Source organism: Patagioenas fasciata, chromosome 3 (genome assembly GCF_037038585.1).
Source record: "Patagioenas fasciata isolate bPatFas1 chromosome 3, bPatFas1.hap1, whole genome shotgun sequence".
NCBI lineage: Eukaryota > Metazoa > Chordata > Aves > Columbiformes > Columbidae > Patagioenas > Patagioenas fasciata.
Window position 1 is genome coordinate 14,100,044 of NC_092522.1, and position 27,587 is coordinate 14,127,630.

The 27,587-nt window shown below is 51.0% G+C and overlaps 2 protein-coding genes across 6 annotated transcripts in view; one reads left to right on the forward strand and one right to left on the reverse strand.

Moving 5' to 3' along the window:
- The first annotated feature begins 988 nt into the window (after positions 1-988).
- Positions 989-22,322, forward strand: PYGB (glycogen phosphorylase B). 2 transcript variants are annotated; one of them, XM_065834718.2, is made up of 20 exons: positions 989-1,249; positions 3,452-3,553; positions 5,585-5,663; positions 6,660-6,763; positions 8,149-8,280; positions 11,884-11,995; positions 13,050-13,132; positions 14,077-14,220; positions 14,560-14,652; positions 14,777-14,923; positions 15,047-15,210; positions 15,557-15,671; positions 17,023-17,124; positions 17,262-17,409; positions 18,624-18,682; positions 18,988-19,129; positions 19,468-19,675; positions 20,090-20,224; positions 20,913-21,041; positions 21,252-22,322. In XM_065834718.2, the coding sequence occupies exons 1-20, from the start codon at positions 1,007-1,009 to the stop codon at positions 21,544-21,546; spliced, it is 2,736 nt and encodes a 911-aa protein (XP_065690790.1). In that variant the 5' UTR covers positions 989-1,006; the 3' UTR covers positions 21,547-22,322. The 2 variants fall into 2 exon arrangements, with proteins under 2 accessions (XP_065690790.1, XP_065690791.1); XM_065834719.2 differs by having other exon boundaries at positions 991-1,249; positions 20,913-20,979; positions 21,252-21,543.
- A 1,895-nt stretch (positions 22,323-24,217) lies between these two features.
- ABHD12 (abhydrolase domain containing 12, lysophospholipase) overlaps positions 24,218-27,587 on the reverse strand; it is a 46,924-nt gene continuing 43,554 nt past the window's right edge. For all 4 annotated transcript variants that reach the window (XM_065834720.2, XM_065834722.2, XM_071805810.1 and 1 more), the window contains 5 exons: positions 27,444-27,523; positions 26,592-26,674; positions 25,796-25,874; positions 25,386-25,513; positions 24,218-24,883 (listed from right to left, as the gene is read on the reverse strand). In XM_065834720.2, the coding sequence (XP_065690792.1) occupies positions 24,844-24,883; positions 25,386-25,513; positions 25,796-25,874; positions 26,592-26,674; positions 27,444-27,523 (410 nt within the window). In that variant the 3' untranslated portion in view covers positions 24,218-24,843. The remainder of the gene's footprint in view (positions 24,884-25,385; positions 25,514-25,795; positions 25,875-26,591; positions 26,675-27,443; positions 27,524-27,587) is intronic.

Below are 27,587 nucleotides of genomic sequence, written 5' to 3' on the forward strand. Positions count from 1 at the left end.
TTTACAACTCACAGGGTTATAAAGCAGATATGTTTATTTCGACATCAGGCACAAGGGGGATCATTCCAGCATTCATGCGCAACTTCTAACAATGTGAGGTGTGTTTATAAATACAGTAAGGTGTTACATATGCATAATGACCCCAGGAACACCTATATATATTCATAACCTTTCCCCGCTTCTTATTAAAATGAGTCCCAGGTAATCATTTCCATAATCTCCTTGACCCCTCCCTGTTACGCCTGTGCAGTGCCATCTGGTGGTCTTGAGGAGGGGTCTTTGGGGGTCTTTGGATGAAGACTCCTTCAGCTTTGTCACAGTGAACTTTTTACCTTTGGCTCATTATGTTGAATTGACTGGAACCCAAGCTGCCAAGTCGATTGAAACCAGACTGGTTCCCCTCTTTTGCTGTAAATCTTCGTTATCTCATCTTCTCAAGTTTACAGCTAGGTGCCTTAGGTTTACATCTAAGTGCTGTTAATCTTCTTATCTTGGCATTCGACGAGGTTCTGTTTTTTCTTAACATAATTGGTTACATAAAGCTCTAAACTAGGCACCCTTAAAGTGTTAGTTAGTTAGTTCCCTCTATCAATAAGACTCCTGAGTGCCCTGATGCCACCCGTCTCCACATGCCATCCGAGCCCCGCACACCATCGCTGTCCCCACATGCCACCCCTGACTCAAGTCATTCCCTAGAGGCCGTCCCTGTCCTCACACACCATCCCCATCTCCTCACGCCATCCCGGGCCCTACACACCATCCCCGTCCCCACCAACCCCACCGCGCCGCCACCCCAGTCCCGGGCATCAGCATGGGGCAGGGTAGTGACAGCCACCCCCCCAGTGTCGGGGACGGACCCGGCCGGGAGGCCGCTCCCCTCATCGGGGATCAGGCCGGGCGCCGGCCGTGCGGAGCTCCGCCTCATCTTGGGCGGTGGAGGCGCAGGCGCGGCGGCCTCGGCTGCGGCAGCGGCGGAGCCAGCGGCGGAGCCGGCGGGGAGGGAGGGATGGCGGCGCCGCTGAGCGACGGGGAGCGGCGGAAGCAGATCAGCGTGCGGGGGATCGCGGGGCTGGGGGACGTGGCGGAGGTTCGCAAGAGCTTCAACCGCCACCTTCACTTCACCCTCGTCAAGGACCGCAACGTCGCCACCCCCCGGGACTACTACTTCGCACTAGCCCACACGGTGCGTGACCACCTGGTGGGGCGCTGGATCCGCACCCAGCAGCACTACTACGAGCGAGACCCCAAGGTGAGCCCCCACTGGCCCCGCCGCGGCAGCTGCACCTTCCCTGTTGCCCCGCGGGGTTCACTGCAGATGTGGCCCACAGCCGTGTTCTTTGCAGGAACCTTGCTGTTGCCATGTCCTCTTGGGCATGGCCGCAGCCTTGGCCTCTTACCATGGCTGTGTCCGTTGTGCACCTCACCGTGGCTTCTTCCCCATGGGCATTGCCACAGCTGTATCACTTGCATGCACCCTACTGTGGTTTTGTCCCCACAGGCATCACTGTGACCAGGTACCTTGTGTGCATCTTGCTGTGGCGATCATGCACCTCACCATGGCAGTGTCCCCATGGGCCTTGACCCAGCCATGTTCCTCACACACATCCTGCCATGGCCATGTCATGATGGGCATCAGTGTGGCCAGGTCCCTCACACGGTTCACCACGACTGTGTCCCCATGTGATTCTTTGCAGTCCTTTCCCAATGAGCCTGGCTATAGCCATGTTCTCCCTGAGGCATCCCCATAACTGACTCCCTGCACCTTGTCACAGCCATGTCCCCTGTGATCCCTCTGTGAGCACGTCCTCACATGAGCCTTGCTGCTGCCAGCTCCTCTGCATGCTTCATCATGGCCATGTTCTGCACTCACACCACTGTGGTAGTGTCCCCTGTGGGCATCATCACCTCCACATCTCAGCACATGCCTCAGCACGGCCATGTCTTGGCTTTGCTCCTGCAGAGCTCACAGGCAGCTTGGCTTTGAGGCTGGAGAGGTGTTTCTTGCCTTGTGTAAAGCAGACAAGCTCTCCCAGGTCACCAAACCCTGGGGAGCTGGTAGTTCCCAGGGGACTTGGCCTGCTCCCTCCTCTCCTCATCACTTGCCCAGTCAGGATGGTGATGCTGGAAATGTTGGGGGCTGCAGGACATTATTCAGCACTTAACTGGAGAGCCCCAGAGGGCAGGTGTATACTAGAAAAGGTGTATACACGCCCAGCATGCAGGCAGCTGCCTCCTTGAGTCAGCTTTTTTCTTGAAGTTATGAATATTGCCTTGACTCAAGAAAGAAACTGCACTTTCACACTGGTGTGGCTGCCTGTGCACTGGGAGTTAGGCTGGTGTGTGGAACGCTCCCTTTTATCCTTACTCGCACAAATGCACACTGATCCATACTGCTGCATCAACAGAAGGGATTGTGCAGATCCCATAAAGTCTAAGAGGAGTTTGGAGTGGGTTTGCTTACTCTTCCCTGCACTTAGATATTCACTAGAAACATGTCTCAGCAGGAGACTGAAAAGCACAGAGTATTTGTGCAACTGTGGGATGTTTTCAGTCTTTCTGATTAGCCCCAAGGAACAGATGGATCCTTTCAGACTCCCGGCAGAGCTGTCAGAGTGGGTAATCCTGCTGCTTAGCAAGGAAAGTTCCCACCGATGAAGGGAAGAGATTCAAGGGGAAGCATGATTTTAAGGCAGACTAATGCTCTGTTCAAAATTCCTGTTTGTTTATAAAAATATCTATAGTGATAAATCTGAGCAAGGGCAAAAGTTTGTACAGCCTGCTTTTCATCCAACAAACAGGCTTTCATTAGCATCCACGGCACAGGCACAGCTCCTCTGAAACTTGGAAGGTCACTGCAGAGCAGCCTGTCTTGGCACAGTTGTGCTGGGAACCCTGTCACCTGTGGGACAGTTTATTTGTTCAACAGGGTGAAACCTGTGTGTGAAACTCGACAAGGGGAGGAGGACCTACCCATGCACTGGAAAATCACTCACAGGAAGGTGCCTGGCCCTGAGCCTGACTGGTGTCCATGGGGCTGAGGGCTTGCTTCAGCTTTCAGCAGGCTCTGGATCAGCTTCAGCTCAGCATGGGAAAACTTTAAAAGCTCAGCATAAGCATCACCTCTGCTGAGCTTGATGGTGTATAAATATACCATTCAACATCCTAGATAATTCTTGCCCTAAGTTAATTAGGGAAACACTTAGCAGGCACTGAGATTTTTCTATAGAAGGCTGTTGGCAGGGAGATGTGTGGCAGAGGGTTGGCTGGCATCCCGTGTGAGAGCCTTCTGGAAAACAAACTGCGGTGCATGGTGTTCAGCAGCAGGCACAAAGAGCCAGTTTAGGAAGACGTCCCTACTCAGGGAAGCACTTGGGTCTGCTCTTAATTTTAAGTGACTTTGTTGAAAGCAAAGTTCTGTGCTGTCTGTAAGCGTCTTGCTTTGGCTCCCCAGCGCATTTACTACCTGTCTCTGGAGTTCTACATGGGCCGCACTCTGCAGAACACTATGGTGAACCTGGGCCTGCAGAATGCTTGCGATGAAGCCATTTACCAGGTAAAGTCATGTGAGGGTACTGGAGTCCTCCTGAGGAACTGGCCAAACCTTTCCACGCAGAGGGTTGGGTGTCTTTATTTCTCAGGGCTTCCTCCTAAGGATGTGTTATTTTGAGTAAACAAAGCAAGGCCTGGATCTCTGTTAGTGTTTTTCATCCCCTAGAGAATACCATGGGAGGACCTGGGGTTCCTTGAGAGTTGGAGTATGACTTTCTCAGACCACTGTTTTCCTGTAGTGGCTGGGAAAATCTAGAAGAGTACCGAGAAAGCACCACCAGTATCCCAAAAGATGAGGCTGCACATAGCTTTCCATTACTAGGAGAGATGATGGTTTGTTATGGGAGATGTAGTCTAATGATGGAGGCTGGGCCTGAAGGGCAAACTACAGCACCAAACCACCAAATTGCAGTTCATACATGCAGGTACACAAAGCACCACAGCAGCGCTGCCAGATAAAAGTGGATTGCTGCTTGAATTAAAACTTTATTGGATGAGTTCAAACAGGAAAAAACATAGCTGAGTACCACCAAGGCAATAAAAAATGCAAGGCCATGCTGCCATCTCTGCAGCAGGACAGTGACCTTTTTGACAGAGTATGAGTTTTTGGGCTTTCTCACCCAAAAGCTCTATCTCCCCTGCTCCTCTTCCCCCCAGCCCCATCAGATTGCTCCATGTTACACTTTCTAGCAGAAGTCGGGCTTTGTCACCATCTCTCAAAATCAGGTGCTACAATTGTTGATGAAACGCCATGATGAGCACTTTCCCTGCCAAGGGATGGGAAGGCATTTCTAGGGAGGGACCTGGCACTTTTCCTGTCTGAGGTGTCGTGCCTTGTAGAGCAAGCTGCCTTTTTTCAGGGAGGATCCCCAAGTCCCCTTGCAAGGTATTTTCCATGTGTGGATTCGGCCTGACATATGCAAGTGGAGGCTTCTCTTGCTCTAGCCTCTGACATGTGGAGATCATCATGACCATTGGCTTAGTTGGGATGGGAGGTCTCGTATCTAGCATGGCTCTGTCCATGACAGAATTTGCCTCAGTTTTTATTACGCCCATCACACTGTGCATGAGGCTTTCCCAGTTTGTTGTGGCAAACTGCTGAAGTGCTGGAAGTGGTTTGGGGAGCAGCTATGGTTTCGGTCTGACTCCTCACCCTCCCCTCTGGCACTGAGGTTTGATCATAGAACCATAGGATGTCCTGAGTTGGAAGAGACCCAGAAGGATCATTGAGTCCAGCTCCTGTCCCTGCACAGGACAGCCCCACAGTTCACACCACGTGTCTGAGGGTGTTGTCCAGTCTCTTCTTGAACACTGTCAGGCTTGGAGCTTTGACACCTCCCTGGGGAGCCTGTTCCAGTGCTTCACCACCCTCCGGGTGAAGAACCTTTTCCTAATGTCCAACCGAAACCTCCCTCAGCACATCTTCCCACCATTCCCTCGGGTTCTGTCATTGGCTACCAGAGAGATCAGCACCTGCCTCTCCTCCTCCCCTTGTGAGGAAGCTGTAGACTGTGATGAGATGTCCTCCAGCCATGGACTCCAGCCAAGGGGCTCATCGCAGGCCGGACAGGAGCGTAACGGGGAACACTCTGTTAACCAGCTGCCAGAGTGACCATGCCCTTCCTCAAAGACTGGGTGGGCATGAGCAGAAGGGCAGCACATGAACCCGGGCAGGACTCAGTGGTCCCTTCTGCACTGATCTGGCCCTTTGCCATCCTGTCTTCAACGGCGAGTTTGGTGCAAGTGCCTCCTGGCATGAGGGGCTGCAAGGAAACAAGTGCTTTATTTGGGGTCTCTAAGGAAACCTATTTCATGGGAAAGCAATGTTTGATGATGGGCTAAATTGTTTTCTAATTAATTGGACTGCCTGGGACCAGAAGCTGGTGAGATGCTTTGTGGGGAGGGCAGGGTGGGAGGATGCATAAATGCCCATGGGTTTAATTGCCTGTGCTGTGAATTTTCAGAACTGTGTTTGCCCTACTAGATGAACAGCCCCAGCTGTTGACATGTTCTGCTGTGTCTCTTTCCCCAATAGTTGGGTTTGGACTTGGAGGAGCTAGAAGAAATCGAAGAAGATGCTGGGCTGGGAAATGGAGGCCTGGGCCGCCTTGCAGGTAATGGTGGGAGAGGGAAGCCCACTCCTTACACAAAGTGCATGGGGACTGCGGGTGGCCTGGCTGGAGTCTATCATGGCCTTGCTGGTGGCACCTCAGTGGGACAGCATTCCAACCTCAGCCCTTCAGCAGCTGGTACCTTCTTCCTGCTCCTGGCTGGCCAGAAATGAGTTCCCTGCCTGGGGAGGGCACCAGAGAGGTATAGATGTGTAGTCTGCAGCACAGCAGGCAGGGCTGTGGTGGAAAAGGCTGTCTGGAGTCTTTCTGCTCACTTCTCATGAAATCTGTCACTTATTGGAGCCACCCAAACAGCTCTCACATAGGAAGATTGTTGGATACTATTTTATTCTGTCATAGGATCATAGAATAGTTTGGGTTGGAAAGGACCTTCAAAGGTCATCTAGGCCAACCCCCCTGCCATGAGCAGGGACATATTTACCTAGATCAGGTCTCTTAGAACCCCATCCAGCCTGGCCTTGAATGTTTCCAGAGATGAGGCATCTACCACCTCTCTTTTGTCCTGCAGGACTGCTGGAGATGAGAGCTTCCCAACACAGAGGAAATGCAGGGGCTGATCTTTACCAGAGCTGCCCTGGACTCAGGGCTGAAAGGGTTTGCTTTGAAAGCAATAATAGCAAAGTAGCTGGTGAAGCAGCAAGTTGGGGTCAGAAGCCCTGCTTCACTGGGCAGGCAGTCTCAGAGCAAGGTGTGGGCACCTCAGACAAGTTTAGAAGAGCTCTCACTACAACAAGGCTGGATTTGTTTTTTTAATGACCTGTCCTTGTCTCCAATGCCTTTGGGTGCTTGTGGTGGCGTGGCAGGATGCGCATGGGGTCCTGCTGCAGGCTGTCCCCTTCCATGCCTTCTGCACGTGGATTTCCTCTGACAAATATTTCCAGTGGCACTGGTTGTGGCATCTCCTCACCCCTGTGCACAGCACACCATAGCACATGTGGGTGGGGTTCCTTGCAGAGTGACCATGCTCTGTTCTTCTAGCTTGCTTCCTGGACTCCATGGCCACACTGGGGCTGGCAGCATATGGCTACGGCATCCGCTATGAGTTTGGTATCTTCAATCAGAAGATTGTTGATGGCTGGCAGGTACATTGACAAACTCAAGTCATGCTTTCTCTGTCTTGTTTTATGTTGTGGTGGCCACCTCTGCCTGTGGACAAGCCCTGGCCACACAAACAGCACTGAAGTACTTTGAGCTGTTCATAAACTGGGCAATTTGAGCCCATCACCTGGTGCCACTTTTGCTAACCCCAGGGCTCTGACCATCTGAGCAAAGAGAAGTGATGAAGGTGCTGGGGGTGCATGTGTGGCTGGAGCTCACCCATGGCCATGTGCAAGCTCATCTGTGCCAGTCACCAACCGAGCAAGACGGTGCTGAAGCTGAGCCCTCAGTGCTTGGCTGGGACCAGAGGTCTCGCTGCCCAGGGCTCCACAGCACAGCTGCAACAATGCCCAAGTCCTGTCCAGCCTGGCAGGGAGTCAGGCTGACGATGGAGATGTGGCCAAACACCTCATGAAAGTGCCTGGTGGAGTGTGAACTTGATGGAACACGTGCAAGTGCCAGGGTTGCTGCTGCTCCTGCACGTTTCCTGGGAGACTGGCAGCAGGGGCTTAAACAGGGACTCTCCCATTAAGTTAAAATTGATTAAAAAACTGCTCCAGCTGGGGCAGTCTTCCTTAGTGTATGTCTGGAAATGCTTGTAAGCATAAAAGACCTTTTTTTTTCCCTTTAAAGTAGCTCTCTTTAAGTCAGGGAGGATGAGAGGATTGTTTTTTCCTCCTTCCCCACAAAGAAGCTGCAGTGCTAGGCCCTATAAATGGTGAAAAGAGGGAAAAAAAGCATCCACTGTAATTGGCTTAATGTGACTTTAAAAAGAAAGGGTGGTGGCAATGCTGGGTCATGGCTCTGACCTGCCCCGCCTGGCAGAGCAGCACCTGCAGGCACAGAGCATCTCTCCCAGTGCCTCGGACCCTCTGGTTTCTGGTGCACACCCACCTCCGTGGCTCTGCTGAATTCACTTCACTCATGTTGGTGCTGTTATAAGCAGAGAGGAGAAGAGAAATCCTCTCTGGAAGAGGGCAGAGCAGTTAGTAAGATCTGGGTTACAGGGGTTGGTTTGTGGCCAGGAACAGCATCAGTGAGCTTCTAGGGAACCACATCCCACATATCCCACTATCATGGTGAAACTGGATGTAAAGGCCTTGAGATAGCCTGAATGCAGCCATCTGTGCTGGGTGGTTTAAACCTGTACAGGTCTGCAAAGCCAATAGAGGCTGTTTTATTTATACCAGCTGGGATGTAGTCATCCATGTTTTGAAAAGCCCAGCTCTCCTCTAGAGGCCTCTGCATATCCATTTTTAAAGCCAGCTTACTAAAGCTTTGCTTTTAAACTGACCTCCCTTTGGAGAGCCTAGCTTATCTGTCACTTGGAGAAACAAGCCATCACTTGAATCCCGTTTGCCTCTTGCAGGTGGAGGAGGCTGATGACTGGCTACGCTATGGCAACCCCTGGGAGAAAGCTCGCCCTGAGTACATGCTCCCCGTGCATTTCTATGGTCGTGTGGATCGCACCTCTGAGGGTGTGAAGTGGGTTGACACACAGGTACCAACATCTCTCTGGGTGCTGGGCTGGGGGAGGATGGGCCAAGGTAGCTTGGAGAGGGAGAGTCTGTCCCCGGGTTACCTGAGGTGGTCAGAATTTGCTTCTCTCTCCATCTGACAACACTCACTCTGTTACCCATACAAAGGTGACTTGGTTGGCTATGGCTGCAGCAGGATTTGAGGAAAAAGAGGGATGATCATAGAATAGTTTGGGTTGTAAGAGACCTTCAAAACTCATCTAGTCCAAGCCCCCTGCAATGAACAGGGAAATCTTCAACCAGATCAGGTTGCTCAGAGCCCGCATCCAGCCTGGCTTTGAATGTTTCCAGGGATGGGGCATCTACCACCTCTTTGGTCAACCTCTTCCAATATTTTACCACCTTCATTGTAAAAAATCTTTTCCTCTTGTCGTGATATTTGGTCACTGCTGTAACTTCAGATCAGTTGGGGCCTCCTTCTCTACTCATTTCCAGGGCGCAACCCTACAGTCTTGCATAGATTTATGTTGGCAGAGGGCGATTTCCCTGGCAGCCGTGTCAGTCTCCTTCAGCACTGTTCCTGGTTACCACTCACTCAAATCCAGTGGTTTTGCAGGTGTTTCTGGTTCTGCTGCTGTGGGCAGAGATTCATCTTGTGGGGTGGCCGTGGGTGTTTAATGCCTGTGATCAGAATAAGTTCTTTTCCAGAGCAGCCTGATGTGGAAAGTGCTGTCAGAGGAGGCTGGTGCCATGGTTTCAAGTCTCCAGTCTGCCTGGAGGGCTTGTTTTGTGGCACCATGGAGAGCAAATGCTTCTTCAGCCTCCCACAGCTGGGGAGATAATGCTGTCAATCTGGAGTATGTGCCTGCTCAGAGCACAGGCTGCTGCACGGTAAATGCATTCCAGTCTTATGGTTGAGGAAGGCAAGCTTTAAAGAGGCACAGATTTACTAAGGGAACCGAAGATGTTTCTGCTTCTCCCCTCTAAGCACTGCTCAGGTTGGAGGAAGGAAAGACTATGAACTTCTCTGGGATTCAGGATCATGACCCAGCGTTGTTCCCATGATGTTCAAGGTCTCTCAGCCTGATAGGCCAACTCTGTCCATCTGAGGAGTGCACTGTCATAAAGCCAAGACATTCTCTTCAGTGCCAAGAGCTGAAGCTCAGTTGCAGTGTCGCCCACTCAGAGGAGAAATAAAATGTCCTTTTCCAGGGACCTTAGTTGTGAAAGGCTGTGCAGTGACCAAGGCCATTTCTAGGACACTCAGTGCAGAGGTTCAACACCACAGCCCCATAAGGAGCATGAAGGCACCGTGCCAGAGCTCTCTGGGGAAGCAGACCCATGGATCGAGCGTCATTGTCTTTCAATGTGCTCCTTTTCTGACCCTGGCGGTAGTCCAGGGTTTCAGGGATCCCGAGCAGTGCAGTGGAAACACTGCTTCCCACAAGGAAATGAATTTTCAGATAGTGCCATTAAAGGAACAAGTTAGAAAGGCTCAAAAAAGCCAAAGACGTAGTCTCCAAATATAGTGTTGCTCGGTTCATGTGATGTGCAGCCAGTCCTGTGGCTCAGGCAGGGCAGGCTTTCTGCCTGCTTCCATGTTCAGAGCTTGTAATAGCAGCTTTGAGTGCCTGAGCTTTTGCTGATTCTCCCTGGTGGGGACGTGTTGCTGACACCAGCATGAAGAGGCTGTTCAGGGCTAACATGCTGATCTGCCTGGCTTTTCCCTGCCCTGTGAGCACGGCTCCTGCAGTTCTCTGCTGCCTCTCACTTCTTCAAGAAGCATTTGGACAATGACCTCAGACACACGGTGTGAATTTTGGGGTGGTCCTGTGCAGCGACAGGAGTTGGACATGATGATCCTTGTGGGTCCCTTCCAGCTCAGGACCTTCTATGATTCTGTGATCTTTTCTTGGGGACAGCTTCTGGCTGCCGTGCCAGTGCACACTGACTTGTTCAGGAGGATACTGGCTCCTTTTGCCAGTGTAAGAGAGGCAGCCCAGGCTCCATGCTGCAGCATCTGGGCCTTGTGCTGCAAGAACCATTCAGCTCTGCTGAATAAGCCCTCAGCTTCTTTGCTCCAGGCTGATATCAGGGTGCCGCACCTCACTGCTCAGCAGGTCTGAGGACATGCAGATGTTGACACAGCAGTGAGCTGGAGCACACAAGCTTGGAAGCACACCCTTGCCTGGCTAGTTTAATCTGAGCTGGGAGACCCAGTATTACGCCCTGTAGCCATGTGTGCAGCACCCTGATGCTTAAGCATCATCTGTAGCATCATTGCCGACCCCAGGCAGTGCTACAGGCTCAGGAAAGAGTGGCTGGAAAGCTGCCTGGCAGAAAAGGATCTGGGGGTGTTGATTGACAGCAGCTGAATATGAGCCAGCAGTGTGTGCAGGTGGACAAAAAGGCCAACAGCATCCTGGCTTGTATCAGGAACAGTGTGGCCAGCAGGACTAGAGAAGTGATTGTGCAACTGTACTCAGCACTGGTGAGGCCACACCTCAAATACTATGTGCAGTTTTGGGCCCCTCGCTGTAGGAAAGACAATGAGGTGCTGGAGAGAATTCAGAGAAGGGCAACAAAGCTGGCGATAGGTCTGGAGCACAAGTCTGATGAGAGCAACTGAGGGAACTGGGGCTGTTTAGCTTGAAGAAAAGGAGGCTGAGGGGAGACCTTATCACTGTCTACAACCACCTGAAAGGAGGTTGTAGCATGGAGGGTGTTGGTTTCTTCTCCCAAGTAGCAAGTGACAGGACAAGAGGAAATTACCTCAAGTTGCACCAGGGGAGGTTTAGATTGGATATTAGGGAACATTTCTTCCTAGAAAGGGTTGTCAGGCGTTGGAACAGACTGCCCAGGGAAGTGTTGGAGTCACCTGGGGATGTTTAAAAGGCTCATAGATGAGGTTCTTAGGGACATGGTTTAGTGCCAGTGTTAGGTTAATGGTTGGACTCAGTGATCTTGAGGGTCTCTTCCAACCAAAATGATTTCATGATTCTATGATATGTAGACTGCATTAATAGTTGTGCACTCAAGTTCAGTTTGGGTGCCAGAGATCTCAGTGGATTTACCCAGGCAGGTTCAACAAACCTTGAACATTGGATGAATTGCCCTGGGAATGGTGCTGCAGTGGTTTGGTCCTGGCAGGCTGCAGAAGGCTTACAGGCAGGATTCAGGCTGTGGAGGTTATCTTGGATGGAAACACAAAGGTCTCAGCTGCTCTGGTCCTACCCCAGCACAGACAATGTTGTAGTGGCCAGCTGAGGATGCTGGCAGTGCTCTGGTGAATAACTAAGAAGTATGCCAGTTGGTATAGGAAGGTCAGCAGGTTGCTTGCAAATCTCTTTTACATTTCATTGGTGGGCTTGTAACTCCAGTTTGCCTGTAAAGCTCCAAACAACTCTGCTTCTCCTATAAGTGCTTTGCCAGTGGGTGCTGGAAGTGCCCATGATAGCAGGGAAGTCTGTGAAGCTTAGCAGGTGTATTTTAGTGAGGTGAGATTCTTACCACCGCCAGGATTGGTCTGTGTCCTCTGGATTCTTCCTGCAGAGGCTTCAGCCAATTTCCCACCTTCTTTGAGGCCACCATGCTGCTAATCAGAGGGGAATACTGTTCTTTTGCAGGTTGTCCTTGCGATGCCTTATGACACGCCAGTGCCTGGATACAAGAACAACACTGTAAACACCATGAGGCTGTGGTCTGCAAAAGCACCCAATGACTTCAACCTCCAAGAGTGTAAGTGCCATCCCTCCCTGGCCTCTCTTCTGGCCAGACTGGGACATGGTTGTCCCAGTGTGCACAGCACCTGGCACCACACTGTCTGACCTGCTTTATCCATGCCTCCTGGCCACCTCCAAAACACAGCGCTGTGTGTGCATCCATGGATCACGCTACCTCCACCCACTTCCACAGCCCTCGTGTGCCAGGACACCCATCCATCCTCCTTCGATCCCCATTGTGCTTATCATGCTCTCAAAATCTGCCCTGTGGCTTCCCCAAGTGATGGACCACCTGCCACCGCGCTCCCCACATCACCAAATGAGCTGCAAACCCACACCTGCCACGGAGGGTCATTTCTGTGCAGCATCATCCCTTAGTGCTGAAGGACAATAGCAGCACAGCCCACCTTAACTGTTGTTTTCCTTTGAGTCTACGTGTGACCTCTCTAGTGCATTTTTCAGACTCTAATTGTAGTGCTGCAGAGCAAGTACAGGACAACTAACATATCAAATGTCAGTGCTTGGCTGTTATGGAAGGGGAAGGTTTTAGACTTGCCTGATTTGATTTACTCCTCAGCACAGAGATGTGTGTCCAAGCAGCCATGCCAGCAGAACTTTTGTGGGATGAGGGATGATGGCTCTCGAGTCCTCATAATGTCTGCTCAATTACTGATTGGCAGCTGCAAGCTGAGTTTCAGATGAGCCTTTTGTACACTTTAGGAGTTGAATGTGATTGTGGTCTTTGTACTTCGTTGCACTGCCCCATTTCTCCTTAGTCCTTAAGTGAGATGGCGTCCTTTTTTTCACCTTCTCTAGCTGCTGTCTGTCTTCAGTTTCTGTCTGTCCTTCCCGACATGTGTGTCTTGAGAAACTGCATGGAGATCTGCCTTTCTTTTAGCCCATCTTCTGTCTGTCTGGTGCCTTTCACATATGTACATTCCCACTGATACTCCACTAATACCAGCCTGAATGTTCCTATTACAAATCTCTTTACGAGGAAAAGCACGTTAGGGACCTGCCTGACTCTTGACACCTGCTGCAGTGCCGTGTGTATTTCTGTCTTGCTCCAGTCAACGTGGGTGACTACATCGAGGCAGTGTTGGACAGAAACCTGGCAGAAAACATATCCAGAGTCCTGTACCCAAATGACAACGTAAGTGACTCTCTTGCCTCTCTTCCCAGCTGCATGGGATCTTCCTCCCTGTAGTTGTATTGCCTTGTTTGCAAGCACTGGAACGTCATGGCCACGTGATGTTTATTGTTCTGGTTTGGTGATTTTTAATACAAGAGATTGGCCCCATAAGTCTCAATGAACAGACACAGCTCTACTGGTTCCAGAGGGGCTCTGCTGACTGATGGCAGCTGAGAGTCTGACCCATAGCTGCTCTGTTCCTTGCTTCGAAGTCAAGGCAGTTGCCAATTTACATGGTTCACCATTTGCAAAAGTAAGTTGACATTTCAGAAGTGTCCATGAGGGGTGGACTCATTTCCATCCCCAGTTCAAGGGATTTGTCACTGCAGGGACTGTCCCAGGCCATGCACTCACTGGGCACTGGTTCCAAAAGAGAAGAGCCCTCACTGTCTAGTCATGGATGAGCATCCGTGCTGAAAAAACTCAGCTTCTGGGTGGTCTGTCAGAGTAGCATGGATGTGGCAGGTTCTGTGGCCCTCTGGAAACAGCTTTTTGGGATAGAATCATAGAACCATTTTGGTTGGAAGAGACCCTCAGGATTGAGTCCAACCATTAACCTAACACCGGCACTAAAATGTGTCCCTAAGAACCTCATCTACGTGTCTTTTAAACACCTCCAGGGATGGTGACTTCCATTTCCCTGGGCAGCCTTTTCCAATGCCTGAAAACTCCTTCCATGGAGAATTTTTTCCTAATATGCTGAGCCCCTTGTCCATCCCTACAGCTGCTGCCCCATTAGAGGCAGTATGAGAAATGTCCACATTTTCCCCTGATGAAGTGCTGAATTTGTGAGGTGCTGTTCCTGTTGGATAGCCCATCAGAGTAGACAGGAGCATCTCCAAGGGTTTGGCTGCCAACTGGGGATGGTGGCTGCAGCACTGATGACTGTGGTCTCCCACTTGCAGTTCTTTGAAGGCAAGGAGCTGCGGCTGAAACAGGAATACTTTGTGGTGGCTGCTACCCTCCAAGACATCATCCGCCGCTTTAAGTCCTCCAAGTTTGGCTGTCGAGACCCTGTGAGAACATGCTTTGAAACCTTCCCAGACAAGGTGAGTTTGTGGGCAAAGAGGGTCTGGGGGTGTTTCAGACAGACCTATCATGAGGGAGAGCAGGATGCTCAAGACCAAGTGGAGGCATGTATACCAAGACCCTGGCAGTTTGGTTTAGAAAACAGGTGATCTCCAGGCCTATTTTCCTGGAAAAAAACTTGCAATTTGGAACAATACTTGCAAAGGTTGAATAGCTCTGTTCCTGCGAGCTCTGTGTATGGGGTGTGTGCCATGAGAAGAGGTCTGGGGCTGACCATCGCCCCAGCCCTATGTTTGTGGGATGCTGTCACAGTCCCGTCAGTCATTGCCAGATCTGAGCCCAGCAAGTCTCTGTTACAGGTGGCTATTCAGCTAAATGATACCCACCCTGCCCTGTCCATCCCAGAGCTCATGCGGATCCTGGTGGATGTGGAGAAAGTGGATTGGAACAAGGTAAGCATGGCTGGGAGGTCTGTGCTGGACCTTGCAGGGACAAGAGCTGCTGTCCTGACCTCACGTGGGATTTCCCTTCCCCTCGGGACCTAGGCACACGTGTGTTAACCTGTCTGTACTGCAGGCCTGGGAGATCACCAAGCGGACCTGCGCATACACCAACCATACTGTCCTGCCTGAAGCCCTGGAGCGCTGGCCAGTCTCCATGTTTGAAAAGCTGCTGCCACGTCACCTAGAGATCATTTACGCCCTCAACCAGATGCATCTAGATGTAAGGGACTGGGCTGGTCACAGGCTGTGGGAACTCTGGGGCATCTTGATCTGGCTGCCTTTAGGATGGAAATGTTGCTATGTCCTATGGCTGGGTTGCTAATGTCCCTCTTTCTGCCTCCAGCGGGTGGCAGCTCTCTACCCAGGAGACATTGACCGTCTCCGGAGGATGTCAGTAATCGAGGAGGGAGACTGCAAACGTATTAACATGGCACATCTCTGTGTGATTGGCTCCCACGTGGTCAATGGTGTGGCCCGCATCCACTCTGACATTGTGAAGAACTCTGTGTGAGTTGGGCGATACCCAAGGCACCACTCCACTCACTGGGCTTTGCCTGCAAGCCTGGGGGGATAGCTGAAGCCATCAGGTGTCAAGATCTGCTTTGGTTGGTTTGCTGGGCTCAGCAAGCTTGGGAGACGGTCTCGTTTGCATGCAAGGTCTACTTCATCTCCCTTTGGGGCTGGTAGAACCCTTGGAAATTATGGCTGAGGAGGGGGGTGAGAGGCAGCACAGAGAGTTCATATATGTTACAGGGAGATCTGCAGTGATGGCCCTGAGTCAGGAGCAGAAACAGGGGGGCCCAGCTAAAGCTCTGAGTGGTGGTGGGTGGTTCATAGCTCCCCGGTGTTCCAGGTTCAAGGATTTCTATGACCTGGAGCCAGAAAAGTTTCAGAACAAGACAAATGGGATCACGCCAAGGCGCTGGCTCTTGCTGTGCAACCCGGGACTGGTGGACGTTATTGCTGAGGTGAGTTGCAAGCATCTGAAGTGAGAGGCTCAGTGTGATCTGTTTGCCTCTGATCACTTCTTCATGTGGTCTGATCAGACCTGAGGCAAAAGCCTGGCGGGTGCAAGTGAGGACAGCCTGGGAGGAGCATGTCTGTGGCATGTGTCAGTGTGAGATTGGTTGGGTTTTAAAGTCAGTGATGAAGAGTTGGCCAAAAACATTGCAGAAATTTGGATCTGTTTCCCTGCTGGAAAGCAGCATTGCGGAGAGGGACCTGGGAGTCCTGGTGGACAACAGGTTGACCATGAGGCAGCAATGTGCCCTTGTGGCCAAGAGGGCCAACAGAATACTGAAGTGCATTAGGAAAAGTGTCACCAGCAAGTTATCCTCCCGCTCTACTCTGCCATGATGAGGCCCGTCTGCACTTCTGTGTCCAGTTCTTGGCTCCCCAGTTTAAGAAGGACAAGGAAGTACTGGAGAAAGTCCAGTGGAGGGCTACAAAGATGATTAGCAGTCCGGAGCATCTTTCTTATGAGGAAAAGCAGGTCTGTTCAGCCTGGAGAAGAAAAGGCTGAGAGGGGCCCTTATTTATGCTTACAAATATCTTAAGGGTCGGTGTCAAGAGGATGGAACCAGACTCCTTTCAGTGGTGCTCAGCAACACAGTGAGGGGCAGCAGGCACAGATGGAAACACAGGAGGTTCCACCTGAAAATGAGGAGAAACTTCTTTACTTTGAGGATGACAGAGCACTGGAACAGGCTGCACAGAGAGGTTGTGAAGTCTCCTTCTCTGGAGACATTCAAAACCTGCCTGGACACATTCCTGTGCAATTTGCTCTGGTGAACCTGCTTTAGCAGGTGGGTTGGACTGGATGATCTCCAGAGGTCCCTTCCAACCCCAACCATTCTGTGATTCCGTGAGTCTCTGCAAAAGCATTCAGTTTCACAGACACAAAGGAGCTCACTTGGAGCTGAAGCTCCAGTTCTGTCTCCTTTGTTTACAAGTCCCTTTAGCATAGGTTTTTGCTCCAGGCCGTGACACGCCATAGCCAAATAACGTTCTGCAATTAAACATACCTCAGTGTCCCACCTATCAGTTTTCCAGCTGCCAGGAGGCCCTGGTACATGTGCATACATCTCTCTCTAGAGCTTCTTGAGAGAGAGGGACTTGTTTGGGTTTTTGCAAGTGTCCTGTTTCCCCTGTACCTTTGGGCTCCCTGATGACACACAGAAGAAACTGTGTCCCCTTTTCTGGACAGAGTACTTCTTCCAGTTCCCAGTGGGACTGGAGAATCTTTGTTGGGGAAGCACAGTTGTGGACTGGGTGAGGTGTCTCATGGATGGTTTGTTCTCTCTTGGTTTGTTCTTTTAGAAAATCGGAGAAGACTTTATCACAGATCTGAGCCAGCTGAAGAAGTTACTGGATTTCATCAATAATGAGACTTTTATCAGGGATGTGGCGAAAGTCAAACAGGTAACATGCACTGGAGGTGGGGTAGGGGAAAGAACGCTAAAGGCACCATACTCCCAGGGACATCCCAGCAGCAAATACTCACTTCTGCTGCAAGGCCTGGGAACCCACGCCTGTTCCTCATAAGATTTTCTTGCCAGGAGAACAAGCTGAAGTTTGCAACCTACTTGGAGGAGAAGTACAAGGTCAAGATCAATCCTTCGTCCATGTTTGATGTTCAAGTCAAGCGAATCCATGAGTACAAGCGGCAGCTGCTGAATTGCCTGCATGCTATCACCCTCTACAACCGTAAGTCCTGCCTGGCCTGCTACTAAAAGGGTGTCCCACCAGCCTCTCACTGCCAGTGTTCCCACGTAAAAGTGTGGCAGCTGGTGGCCAAGGACTCCTGCACCTAGCTCTGTCCTATCATGAAGGGTTTCTCTCCAGGAGGGAAGACAGAGAGTGTGAAGGGTTGTACAGAGCCCCAAGGAAAAGCTCACAGCTCATGTCTCTAGTCCAGCTGGGTCCCAGGGCCCAGGCAACTCCCACACCTATACTGCAGGTGTTAGGACTAACTGGAGAAGGCTAAGAGGGGACCTTATTTATGCTTATAAATATCTAACTAACAAGTTAAAATCCCACTTCCTTTGGTTCTCTACCCATTCCCAAAGGGAGGCGAGTCATTGGAGCCCTGCATTGAGCTGGCTTGAGCTCTGAGGACCATGAACCAGCAATGTGTCCGTGTGGTCAAGAAGGCCAGTGGTACCTGGGGTGCATTAGGAAAAGTATGACCAGTAGGTTGAGGGAGGTTATCCTCCTCTGCCCTGGTGAGGCCGCATCTGGAGTACTATGTCCAGTTTGGGGCTCCTCAGCTTAGAAGGGCCAAGGAATTCCTCAAGAGAGTCCAGCGGAAAGCTACAAAGATGATTAGGGGCCTGGAACATTTTTCTTATGAGGAAAGAACTGAGACAGCTGGGTCTGTTCAGTCTGGAAAAGAGAAGGCTGAGAGGGGATCTTATCAATGCTTATAAATATCTCAAGGGTGGGTGTTAAGAGGATGGGAACAGACTCCCAGTGGTGCCAAATGACACGATGAGGGGCAACAGGCACAGACTGAAACATAGGAGGTTCCGTCTGAATTTGAGAAGAAACTTCTTTACTTTGAGGGTGACAGAGCACTGGAACAGGCTGCCCAGAGAGGTTGTGGAGTCTCCTTCTCTGGAGACATTCAAAACCTGCCTGGACACATTGCTGTGTGATCTGCTCTGGGTGAACCTGCTTTGGCAGGGGTTTGGACTAGATGATCTCAAGAGGTCCCTTCTCATCCCAACCATTCTGTGATCCTGTGACTTTGCAGCCCATTTTTGCCTAGCACAGCTCTGGCAGATGTCTGGTCGGGTATTAGGGTTCTACAGGTTTGTTGAGCCCATGTGACATGGGCTAGAATCCCAGCCCACCTCTGAGGCATGCAATAAAACTCTGCTTTATTTTCACTTCAACTGTCTTATGTCCTGCTCTTTCAGGCATCAGAAGCAATCCATCCGAATCCTTTGTGCCCAGGACTATTATGATTGGAGGAAAGGTAACATGCATTCCAGACTCGGTGTGTGCATGGCTCTATGTGGATGTGGGGAAGGTATTGTCTCTTTCTGTGGCTTTGCCAGGCCTGCTGTAGGTTAGACAGCATGTGTCTACTGGTGGGTTCTTCAGGGACCAGTTTCGTGAACTAATGAGACTGAACAAGGTCCCATCACTTTTTCCCTGTGGCTCAGGACTTCTCCTCCCAGTATGGTGTTTTTGTCCCTGTGAAAAGCAGAGGTGAGGACCCACTCTGGCACCTCTCCCTTTCTTAAAAGCCTTTACCCTTTCTGGGTTGCTCTTCTTCAGGCAGCCCCTGGCTACCACATGGCCAAGATGATCATCAAACTCATCACATCCATTGGTGAGGTTATCAACAACGATCCCTATGTGGGTGACAGGCTCAAGGTCATCTTCCTGGAGAACTACCGGGTATCCTTGGCTGAGAAGGGTATGTCTGGTCTTGTGTAAGCATATATCAGGAGCGGGGAATGTCCTAGCTGAGCCCACAAACTCACTGGCCTGAGAGACTGTCATGGCAGGTCCCCTGGCTGTGTTTTAGGAAGGGCCTGAGGGTTCCACACAGGACAGGAAGCCACCTTCATGCATCTGCATGAGGTTGTGGCAGGGTTGAGCCTGGCTCTGGCCCAAGAGCTGCATTCTTTGGGCTGAGGTTGAGGTCAGCGGGGCCACTAGCAGATGCCCAGGGTTGTTTTGCATGCCTGGGGCCAGGTTGTGGGGAGCTGCAGAATGCCAATGATTAACTCTTCCTTCTCTTGCATCTGGCAGTGATCCCAGCAGCGGATCTCTCCCAGCAAATCTCCACAGCTGGAACGGAGGCCTCAGGCACGGGCAACATGAAGTTCATGGTGAATGGAGCCCTTACCATTGGTACCATGGATGGGGCCAACGTGGAGATGGCTGAGGAGGCAGGCGAAGAAAACCTCTTCATCTTTGGCATGCAAGTGGAGGATGTGGAGGCCCTGGATCGCCAAGGGTTAGTCCTGGGGAGAGGCCAGTGTGTGCCAGGGCTTGTCAAACAGGGATAAAAGTCCCAGCTCTGGCAGGGAGAGCCATGATCTCTGGCAAGGACACCCTCCTCCCTGGGCAGCTCAAAGCAGGGGGCTGGAGGCTGACTCCACTGTGGGTTGGTTGGTGGATGGTCTGTCAAGGATGCAGCCCAAGCAGAATGCCTGAGAACAGGACATGAGCCTGGGTACAAAGTGATTCAGGCACTGTGACTTGTCTCAAAGCCACTAGCAAGGTGTTGTGACGAACACAACCCCAAGAACAAGGCTATGTCACCCTCCTTGCCTGCCTTGCCTGCCCCAGACATCCCAGGTCCTGCTCTCCGGGTGCTGGGCCCCCAGGGCAAGCATCAGTCCCTACAGCCCATCTCTGCTGGATGCAGGTACAATGCACGGGCATACTATGAGCGCCTGCCAGAGCTGCGCCAGGCTATTGACCAGATCAGCAGTGGTTTTTTCTCCCCTCAAGACCCCGGTTGCTTCAGGGACGTAGTGAATATGCTCCTGTACCATGACAGGTGAGTCCTGGCAAGCATCATCCCCCATTGGTGGGCTGCTCTCAGCTTACCCAGGTCTCCTTCCCTGCTGGCCTGAGTGCCCCTGCACAAGGGCTCAGCCCTGTCTGCCTACAGGAAGGTCTGTGCTGCCTACTCCTACCAGCCTGGGACCCTGTAGCAGGCAAACCCTCTAGCCCTGGCAGTTTTGGGCACCACAGTATGAAAAGGATATAAAGTTACTGGAGAGGGTCCAGAGGAAGGCCACAAAGTTGGTGACGGGTTTAGAGGGGAAGCCACATGAGGAGCGGCTGAAGTCACTTGGCTTGTTCAGCCTGGAGGCCTCATCATGGTCTACAGTTTCCTCACAAGGAGCGGAGGAGGGGCAGGCGCTGAGCTCTTCCCTCTGGTGACCAATGACAGAACGTAAGGGAATTGCAGGAAGATGTGCCGGGGAGGTTTAGGTTGGACATTAGGAAAAGGTTCTTCTCCCAGAGGGTGGTGGAGCACTGGAACAGGCTCCCCAGGGAGGTGTCACAGCCCCAAGCCTGACAGTGTTCAAGAAGCAATTGGACAACGCCCTCAGACACATGGTGTGAATTTTGGGGTTGTCCTATGCAGGGACAGGAGTTGGGATTTGATGATGTTTGTGGGTCCCTTCCAACTCAGAACATTCTACGATTCTATAGCTTTACTCTGCTTTGGATTTCAGGTTTAAGGTGTTTGCCGACTACGAGGCCTACATTAAATGCCAAGGCCAAGTGGACCAGCTCTTCATGGTACGAACTGCTTCCTACCAAGGAGGGGGACACAGGCACCCATGGCCATGGCAACATAGCAGGTGCAGGGGGCTGGGACAGCATGCCCCTGTAGAGCCATTCTTCAGCCACTGTATGGTGTGAGCATGGGAGGCAGGTTTTGCTGCTTTGGCAGCCCCACACCACAGCATTTAAACCAGCCAAGTGTGCATAGCCAGTGCACTTGCAAGGCTGCGAGGCAGGACAGAGCTGGGTGAGGGACTGACTGCTGACATGGTCTCTCCTCTTTCCAGGACCCCCGGGAGTGGACTAAGAAAGTCATCAGAAACATTGCATGCTCAGGCAAGTTCTCCAGTGACAGGACCATCAAGGAGTATGCCCGAGACATCTGGGGTGTGGAACCATCTGCCACAAAAATCCCCCCACCCAACCTTCCCCGGGATTGATGCAAGCACAGAGGGAAGAAGGGATGGCTTCCCAGCCCAGGAGCCCTCACCTGCATTTCACCACCAGCCAGATGGGCTCTGCTCTGCAGAAACAAGGCCTTTCCCTCAGGGCGCTGGAAAGATGCTTAGGAGCCCTGTCTGAGGAAGAGGAGCTGGCAGAGAGGAGAAAGGACCCTGTGTTTGTACCCTTGTATCCAGCCTGCATGTGCTGCATAGTGCTTTTAGTGAGATGACCACAGATAAGTCCTCCAAAGCTGTGCTCCATGCTTAACAAGGGCTTTCCAACTAAATCCTCCCTCATTCCCTGCATGTGGGCTTGCCTGGCCTCCTTGACCCTGCCCCACAGGCAGGTTTAGCCAACAGAAGAGTGTGTCTTGCATTCTCCTCCAGTGAGTCCGCCAGCCCCAAAGCCAGAGGAGGGAGAGACCACTGTCTGCCGCTCTGGTCACCCCATTCCCCAGTAGCACCTAGAGAAGGTGGGGCTGGCTCCAGTGCAGGTGCCAATATCAAATACTATTAATATGTACTGCAAGAAGGAGAGAGTGCCTGGGATCAGCAGCTTCCCTGCCACAGAGCTTGCTGTAGCTTCCTCCCATGCCTTTTTGTTAACTAAAAGCCCAATAACGAAGCCACTCCAGGCATTTTTAGCCTACACACCTGCATGGAAAGGGTTGTACCTGCCCCTGCCAGCTGTGTGGCTGACCCTGCTAGGCCTACAGGCTCTTGGCTCTCCAAGCACAGCTGTATGCTGGGTGCTACCCAGGGGATGAACATGTATCACAGCTCTTGCATCCTTCCACAGCTGAGTCACGCTGTTCCATGTATCCCTCCCAGTGCTGGGGTCAAAATTTAACACCTGTAGTGCAGCAGTACTCCGCTGTGTGACACCAACTCATTAAAACAACCACACCACTTGCAGGTTTGACTTTACAGTGACTTGTGACTACTCTACACCTGTGGGTTCAGGCTGCAATAATTTTAGGCCATAACACCTGAAGCCATGCTGGCCTTCCCCAGCTGTGGCTTCATGGAATGTGGTCGCCAGCAGCTGGCATTGTGCAGGGGTGCTGGCACTGTCACAGGGGCAACATGCCCATGGCAACAAGGTCAGTCTTGCCAGTGCACAGGGTATACAGGAAGGAGCTGGTACCAGAGGCTGTACTGGGCTAGCAAAGGCCAAAGCCATTTACCTGCACTCCTGGCACATTACTGCATGGGGGTGGGGGTTACAATGCTGGGTTTGCCCTGCAAATGGCACACAGGGCCAGCCCTGTGCTAGAAATCCCACAGGCAGCTCCCATTTACCCCAGCACCAGTGGGGAAGCAGAGCCCCAGCTACAGCTGGACCACAGGCACAGACCCACTGGGCTCTGCTCACTCAGAACTGGTAGCAGCCACAAAGGCTTGTCCAGTCCCAACTGTGAGCTTATCTCCCATGCACAACCCTGCCACACACTCAGGTTCCCCGCACAACTCAGGGAAAAAGTCCCAAAAACTGCCAGGTAAAACAGGTGAAGCTGAAGTGATCAGCAGTCAATGCTTTTATTAAAACTACACCACTTTAGATATCAGTTTAAATTTCCAAGCGTATCACTGGCCTACTAATGGAAATGGCGGTGTTGGAATCACCAAAACCAGCGGTTCACATGCTGGACCTTCAGCTCTGTCCTGCAGTAGGAAGGCAGCCAGCCAGCCCACCTCTGGCTGCACTTTGACCCAAACCAGCTGCCAGCAGCAGCGTCAGCTGGAACGTGCCCGTCACCCTGTGGAGCCAAGTGTTTCTCTTCTGTCAGTGCAATAAGTACATGTGTGTAAAACATAATTTAAGTGGCACAGTTAGCTTAGGAGTATCATGGGTCAGAAATCTCAGAGACAATCACACTATAGCACTATCTTAGTAAAAGAACAAGCTACGATCTTGCTTTGCAACTAATATGAGCCTGCCTATATATAACTTGGATGCATGCTGAGCAGTTTATACTATGCTGTACCCCCCTGAACAGACCCTTCAGGCAGCACAGTTCACTCTTTAGCACTAGTGACTAAACCTACAGCACCTGGTATTGTCTATATAGAGTGACAGGGGGCACAGCCAGGTCCCCAGCCAGCCACCACAGAGTCAGCATATGACCTTCTTCTCATCTCAGTGCAGAGCTTGTTAGTGGCATAAAAGAGCCCCTGTTCTAGCCTCAAGCAGTGCAAGCACACCCCCAGAACCTCTCACCCTGCGAGAGGCTCATTTCGTTTTCTGCCTCCTGGACAACATGCTCTGACCATGGCTGTGGGACAGGCTGAGAAGTGCTACTGGAAGCGCCTGGGGTGCCCAGAGCACAAAAGGGAGGTGGAGGGACAGCCCAGACTGTAATTTTTGTATCAAGAATTGCACACCACTGCCTGCTTTTAACTACAGAGGAACACTGTAGCCACCAGGAACAGGAAAACCTGACCTGAAGAGATACAAGGTCACTGAGGAAAAATCTCTGCCCTTCCCACCCAAAGCAAGCATGTCTGTTTGGGTGTCTACTGGGAGAATGGAAGACATCCATTCCCTCATCCTGGGCCTACATTGTTCATGGAAGGGGGAGATGTAGCAAAAAAGTAATCTCACGCTTTCCATCCTAACTCCCAAGTTTGCAATTTATCTGCGTAAGTCAGTTCAGTCCTATTAGGAAGTGCATGTGAAGAATGAGAAGAGCTCCACAGAGGATAGCAGGGATGGGAGCAGAAATTATGCTTAGAAGGAAAAGGGTACAGAAAAAAGGGCACTAACCTTTTCCGTTAAACAGATGTTTGAAAATGAAAAAACAAACAAAAAAGTCTTTCGTTTTATTTCCAAATGTATGCAATTAGCCCAACATTTGCAACACACTGTGACTGAAGAGCTGAATAGAAATATCTCTCACCACCTCAGTCTTCTGTGTACTTGTAATTACAGCCACTTAAAAAGGCAAAACAAAACATGAATTTCCTAGAAAGAAAACACCTCAAACTCAAGCAAGACAATTGTGGTATGGAGACACAACAAAAACCATTTACCTACAAATGAGTCTCTACTTGATCCAAAACCAGCAGCAGTGTCTACAAGTGGAAGAAGCACCCTTGGTCATGACATGCGTGTCCTAGGAATGTCTGTCCTCAGTGGCCAGACTGGCCAGGCTTTGTTGTGCTTAAAATTTTCACGGTTTAGTACCAGCTCCTGGGCTGTTATCACCCCTCCATCCATGTCAAAAAAGAAGCGAACAACTTCCTTCTTCTACCATCACAGATGCTGATCCTGGGAGCTGAAGTTGCCAAGGGTACGCATCAGGACCGGAGTGGGAATCCCTGACCTCCTCTAGTGCCAGGGTTGGAAGAACAGCAAAGTGACTCATGGAGAGGGGGGAGGAAAAGGAGAGAGACAAAGGAAAGGAAAATTTCTGTGCTGCCAAGCAGCCAGTCTTCAGTGATGATGCTCATGTTCAGATTTTCCCAGGAATTCCCTAGGAGAGGAAACAACACCACAGTGATACTCAGCTCTCTCCTACACTCTGGTGCACACAGGAGCCTGCAGATCTTCCCATTTCCCTGGCAAATACTGGGGCTCACGCACCTGCAGCTATAGGGAACAGCACTGAGCTTTGTTCTCACCCATCACTGGCTCCCACTAGAAGAGGCAAGCAGGAGCAACTGCTCTGCAAACAACTCCTCCAGAGCAACCAGCTCACAGCAGAGATGAATCACAGAGGAGAAATGCTCACAGTTTTCTGTGGCTCCCCATCCCAAACCCCACTTTACAGAGAGGTAGAGAGATCTGAATTTGTGCTAAGCCAGCCCCAGTATCTCACCCACTCTGGAGACCAAAGGGAGTTTCAGAAGAGCTGCCCAACACAGGTGCCTCTCACCAATCTCTCTTGCTCCTGGGAGCATCTCATACTGTACCCCAAAGCCCCAAGCCCCAGCAGCACCCAAACCAGAGGAGACCCCAGTTAGCTGTGCTGTTACCGCAGTATTCGAGGTAGCTCTGGGCTCCTGTAGATGTACTTGTGTCGGTAGCCAAGCTCTGTGTGGAACGGAACAAACTGCACCTTGTAGTCTCGGAAACTTCGTGATGTCGCAGCAATGTTGTAAAGCTGAGAAGCAGGTGAGGAACATGTGTCACTCCAAACCAGCTACCCCTGCCAAACCAGCACCCCCCTCAGGAGTGGGTTATGGGCCCTGGCTTGACCAGCTTTGCTAGCTCTAGCTCTGTTTCAGTCTTGATTTGGTATCTCCAGCATCAAAGAACTTACAGTCCCTTCACACTATGCATTTCTACATATACCTTCCCATTGCTGACTTTTTGCCCGGCTGAGATGTTGTTCTATCCATACCAGTTCCGCCCACCACATCAGTTTGCAGAGCCACACGTGTACCTTCTTTCCTAGATGAAATGGTACCACTGGGTCATCCTCAGCATGAAGGATGAGCAGGGAGCAGGAAATGTATTTCACACTGTAAAAGATACAACAATGTCACAAAGGCTCAGAGAAACCCTATCAGTCTCTAACACCGACACACTTGGATTTTCATGGAAACTGCAATGACGAACATGTCCTCTGGGTCATTAACTGCAGTTCAGATCTCAAAAACACTGTTATCTGGGCACCATTCTCTCAATGTATAGAAAATTTACTAGTGAAATAGGCACCCTTGTAAAAGCTATCTGCTGCTTAGACCAGAGAAAAGTGGCTCGCCCTACTGCAAAACATCATTCCCCAAGGTCTGATTTGGTTTTAGTACTGGAAACCCCTCACAAATCCTCAGGCACTCTATAATGAAAGGCTCGATGAAAAGAAAAATTACAGGCAGGGTGGCTTATGCAAATGCATGGCAGAGCAATCTTCCCAAAACTTCAGTGTGCCAATGCTGCTGTTTAACATGTAACACACTTGAAAAGCATAAATCTCATGGACCAAATTATCACATCCCCGAGTAGTCTCTGTGCTCTCTGTTGCATCTGTCCTTATTAAGAACAGTTAAAAAAGAGCAAGCTCCATGGTGCAAAGCCATGTTGCACTCAGGGCTGCAAGAGTAACTGAAATCCCTTCAGCAAGTATCATGTTTCAACAAAAATAAAAAAGCAAGCAGAGAGTCTGATGTGTATCCTACTTGATACTTGTCATGGCTCACTGTGGCCACAGCTGAAACTCCAGTAAAAAGGGAACTCACTTCTCATCATTTGCAAATTTAATTCCACTTGTCGTGATGGGGTCAAGGAAGAACCAGTCAAACCCAGGGAAGTATCTGTATATCTGAGAGGAAACATTTGCATTAGTGGTACTTATACAAACAGCAGTAATAGGGCAGGCCACTGCCACCACAGTAACATCCCCTGGCACTTGCAGGGCTCTGTGCAGTGAGATGGTCCATGTTTCCACCAGCATTATTTTTCCTCTCCCGTTTCAGGCCCACCTTACCAGCCTGCTCCAGAGCAGGCTCTCTGGATGCTTGTGTGGTCAAGGTCTTTAGGTATCATGCTGCTGCTGGCAACAATCTTCCTGGAAGAGAGCTTAATCCCAGGGCACCTCACCAGCCCACCACATCTAACACCTGGTCCGGGTGTCTGCTCATTGCAGAGTCAACTCACAGCCACGTCAGATGTAAGAGCTGGCCACACCAGAGTGTACTCACCAGGAAAACCACGCAAGTGCAAAGGGGCCACATGGACAAGGCAGTGATCAAGAGAAGCCCAACTTTGCCATCACTTTGCTCGCAGCCCTCAAAATAGCCTCCTGCATCAGAGGAGCTACAACACAAGAACAGGCCATCCACTGCTGAGAGCAGTCTGTCTTCCTGTCGCTACATTTACTGCCCTTTCTGATCCCAGTTTCTGCTTTCTTTAAGAAGGCTCCCCCCATGACTCTGGTACTACCCAGTCTTCTCAGGAGCTGCCTTAAGTGCACCTCTCTACCTGACACTTAGAAACATCAATGCTTCCCCACAGGTCATAAAGTTAGCTCAGATACAGCACTTCTGAAGGTTAATTACAGGCCACTAGCATGAGAGTCACTATATACTTGCCACAGAAAAGGGATGACTTCGCGCCTCCTCCCGTATGTTGGTAAATGGAGATTCCAGTATCAGGGCATCTGGGGGTGTTTCTGAAAAGCCAGAGGCAATGTGCTGAAATGCAGGGGTGCAACACAGCCAGCAAGGTCAGGGTCT